This window comes from Ceratina calcarata, unplaced genomic scaffold (assembly GCF_001652005.2).
Source record: "Ceratina calcarata isolate Rehan_Ccalc_2016 unplaced genomic scaffold, ASM165200v1 scaffold98.2, whole genome shotgun sequence".
Lineage (NCBI taxonomy): Eukaryota > Metazoa > Arthropoda > Insecta > Hymenoptera > Apidae > Ceratina > Ceratina calcarata.
The window spans coordinates 61205-63642 of NW_017181217.1; the positions used below are offsets into that span (position 1 = coordinate 61205).

General features: G+C 48.1%; 2 protein-coding genes across 3 annotated transcripts in view; one reads left to right on the forward strand and one right to left on the reverse strand.

Moving 5' to 3' along the window:
• The window catches only part of Flo2 (flotillin-2), a 70323-nt gene that overhangs the window by 41814 nt on the left and 26071 nt on the right, over positions 1-2438 (reverse strand). The window lies entirely within an intron of this gene.
• On the forward strand, positions 62-2429 carry LOC108631929 (glucose dehydrogenase [FAD, quinone]). The gene is made up of 3 exons (XM_018036165.2): positions 62-243; positions 436-749; positions 979-2429. Exons 1-3 carry the CDS (start codon positions 106-108, stop codon positions 2387-2389), a joined length of 1863 nt encoding a protein of 620 aa, XP_017891654.1. The 5' UTR covers positions 62-105; the 3' UTR covers positions 2390-2429.

The following is a 2438-nucleotide window of genomic DNA, read 5'->3' on the forward strand; positions in this document are numbered from 1 at the left end:
GAACGTTAATAATATTGAATTTGTATTGCAGATTATGTGGCATTTGTAGGGAGATCGAATGGCAGGGAATTGGAAGCGACCGTCACGGGGTAGAATTAACCGGAAATGGCGATAGGACTAACTACATTCGTGAGCACTACCTCTGTCCTCGGATTCAGCCTGATTCCCCTATTAGCGATCGCGTTGACCGTGTTTCGGTACAATCAAGCGGACCCAGAATCTCACCCGACAAACGCGGCCCAGGTTCGACAAGTTTTAATTCACGTGCAGAAACTATTTTTATTATTAAATTAGTTCTTTTCCTAAATATAATTATTTGCAATATCTTATACTCGTCAAAATTGAAACCAACGATGAGTGCGACTATAAACTCCCAAATGTTCCTCAAGTATTACATTTTTTTTTGAAAAAATTGACATAAATCTTCATTTTCAGCTGCTGCGCATGTACGATTTCATAGTGATCGGCGGAGGAAGCGCGGGTGCAGTGGTCGCGTCGAGATTGTCGGAGGTCGCAAACTGGACGGTGTTACTTTTGGAAGCAGGAGGGGACGAGAATGAAATTTCGGACGTACCGTTACTTGCCGGGTATACTCAGTTATCGGATCTCGACTGGAAATACCAAACTACGCCGCCGTCCGCTTCGGCCTACTGTCTCGCGATGACCGGCGACAGGTGCAACTGGCCACGAGGGAAGGTGCTCGGTGGCAGCAGCGTGCTGAACGCCATGATCTATGTCCGTGGTAATCGGTAATTCAGCATCGATCGAATCTTTCGTTCAATCATTTTTTTATCAAATATCCGAAAAATTCATCGAGACGTCTCTCAACTACTGTGCAAAACTATCATTTATTTTCTTTCAATTTTTCTATAAATACATTCAATTCTACTCCGAGGTTTCATACATTTATAAAAAATAATCTAGATAAGGCAAGAAGTCTTGCTTTTATACGACTTTAAAATTGGACAATATTTCCAGGCACGATTACGACAACTGGGCGAGACTGGGGAACGTCGGTTGGAGTTACGACGAAGTTCTCCCATATTTCCTCAAGTCTGAGGACAACCGCAACCCGTACTTAGCTAGAACGCCTTATCACGGCACCGACGGTTATTTGACTGTCCAAGAGGCGCCGTGGCGGACGCCGTTATCGATCGCGTTCCTGCAAGCGGGCCAGGAGCTCGGTTACGAGACCCGCGACATAAACGGTGCGAATCAGACCGGTTTCATGTTGCCACAGTTCACCATTCGTCGTGGCAGCCGTTGCTCCACAGCGAAGGCGTTCCTGAGGCCGGTGAGGAACAGAGAGAACTTGCACATAGCGATGCAAGCACAAGCATTGCGGGTGCTGTTCAACGGGGACAAAAGAGCGACGGGCGTGGAGATCCTCAGGGACGGTCATCGGCAAGTGATAAGAGTCAGACGGGAGGTCGTGTTATCAGCCGGTGCGATCAATTCGCCCCAACTGTTGATGCTGTCTGGCATCGGACCCGCGGAACACTTAGCTGAATTCGGTATACCGGTTTTATCCGATTTGAGAGTCGGTGACAATCTTCAGGACCACGTAGGCCTTGGTGGGTTCACGTTTATAGTGAACGAACCGTTCAGTATTAGAAAGGATCGATTTCAAACGTTTTCCGTGATGATGGAATACATTCTACGCGAGAAAGGGCCGATGACCACCCCGGGGGTCGAAGGCCTGGCCTTCGTCAATACCAAATACGCTGACAAATCGATCGATTTCCCGGATGTTCAATTTCACTTCGCCCCGAGTTCGGTCAGTTCCGACGATGGTCAAATTCAGAAGATCACCGGTCTACGAGACAGCGTGTACAACACTATGTACAAGCCGTTGAATCAGGCAGAAACCTGGAGCATTCTACCACTGTTACTGAGACCCAGAAGTTCTGGTTGGGTGCGTTTGAAGAGTAAAAACCCGCTCGCGTACCCGGATATCAATCCGAACTACTTTACGCACAAGGAGGACGTGGACGTTCTCGTGGAGGGTATCAAAATCGCGTTGGCACTGTCGAACACGACTGCGTTCCAAAGATTCGGTTCTAGACCGCATACTATTCGCATGCCGGGTTGTCAGAGATACCCGTTTGATACCTACGATTATTGGGAGTGCGCGATTCGACATTTTACTTTTACCATTTACCATCCCACCGGGACGTGTAAAATGGGACCAAAGAGCGACCCGACGGCGGTCGTCGATCCGCGGTTGAGGGTGCGTGGGGTGAAGGGGTTGAGGGTCGCGGACGCGTCGATCATGCCAGTGATAGTCAGTGGAAACCCGAACGCTCCTACCATAATGATCGGTGAAAAAGCGAGCGACATGATCAAAGAAGACTGGATGTACAGGAAGAGACGATACGTGGGAAGATGACGAGAAATTAATAGAATATTTTAATATAATTAACGCTTTGACTGCCAAA

What these genes read in the sequence shown, in the direction of transcription:
- LOC108631929 (XM_018036165.2), top strand. Translation starts at nt 106, where the DNA reads ATGGCGATAGGACTAACTACATTCGTGAGCACTACCTCTGTCCTCGGA. An exon ending in ACCCGACAAACGCGGCCCAG is followed by an intron (nt 244 to 435) that starts GTTCGACAAGTT and finishes CTTCATTTTCAG; the next exon opens with CTGCTGCGCATGTACGATTT. An exon ending in ATCTATGTCCGTGGTAATCG is followed by an intron (nt 750 to 978) that starts GTAATTCAGCAT and finishes CAATATTTCCAG; the next exon opens with GCACGATTACGACAACTGGG.